Genomic DNA, 907 nt, shown 5'->3' with positions numbered 1-907 from the left:
CTCCCCCCACCAGCCTCCATCACCCTCCCCAGCCCACCCTTGTAACTACTGTTTTCCCAGTAACTGAAGGTATCACTAGCACTACACTCCACCCCCATTCCTGGGGTTGTTCCTGGCTTATGTGAATCCCTGGGGACTCTTCCTGGACCCAAACCCACCACCCCACGCAGTTCCCAGCTCCCCCACCCCACCATGCCCAGCTCCTGGCCATACCTACACAGCCCCGCACTGCTGTGGCGGGGGGGGTAAGCGGGGGTCGGTGGGGCTGGCCCCACACCAGAAGGAAGCTCCTTGCAGGAGGCTTCTGGGCCCAGGTTTGGCTCTTCCGGTGGCAGTTGGGTCACTCCTGCGCGGTGCTGAGCCTGAGGGAGGGGACATGCTGGGTTTAGCCCCTCCTCTCACGGGATTTGACTGGAAGTGGCACTGTGTGGCTGAAAGATGCCCCAAATGAGAGATGCTTGCTTGCTGACACCCCCAGAGCTGTTGGGGCACCCGGTGATGCTCAGGCCTGAGGTCACATCCATCACCCCGTCTGCTTTGTGCTGTATGTCCTCAACCACGGGTGGCACAAGGTGCAGAGGGAAATCTTGAGGATGCTGAGTGCATGGGTGGCAGGGAGCTGAATACTGGGATGTAGCTGCGGCCAGGGGAGCACTGGGTTTTGCTGGGAGCACTGGAGGGACATCCCTGGGCAGCGCTGGCCGGTGGGATTGAGCCCGTGCTGCTGTCTCATCCCACTGCCATCCCAACCACTGCCATCCCAGCCAAGGCACCGAGGACCTCCCCCCCGGCAGGGTGCGATGCTGCGGATGCGTGGGTTACCTCCTCGGCCGCCTTCTTCCAGTCCATGCGGGAGATGTAGGCGATGAAGCACGTGCAGAGGATGGAGACGCAGACGAGCATGCTG

General features: G+C 62.1%; 1 protein-coding gene across 1 annotated transcript in view; it reads right to left on the bottom strand.

Moving 5' to 3' along the window:
• Positions 1–213: 213 nt before the first annotated feature.
• Positions 214–907, bottom strand: part of LOC104507661 (multidrug and toxin extrusion protein 1-like) — a gene marked incomplete at its 3' end in the record, with an annotated part of 5,247 nt that continues 4,553 nt past the window's right edge. Inside the window, 2 exon segments of the mRNA XM_010149011.1 lie at positions 214–362; positions 823–907. The exon segment at positions 823–907 is cut by the window's right edge and continues 9 nt beyond it. Of these exon segments, the coding sequence (XP_010147313.1) occupies positions 214–362; positions 823–907 (234 nt within the window).

This window comes from Eurypyga helias, unplaced genomic scaffold, assembly GCF_000690775.1.
Source record: "Eurypyga helias isolate BGI_N326 unplaced genomic scaffold, ASM69077v1 scaffold24373, whole genome shotgun sequence".
Lineage (NCBI taxonomy): Eukaryota > Metazoa > Chordata > Aves > Eurypygiformes > Eurypygidae > Eurypyga > Eurypyga helias.
Note: the sequence above shows the minus strand (reverse complement) of the source record. Positions and strands in the feature narration are given on the sequence as shown.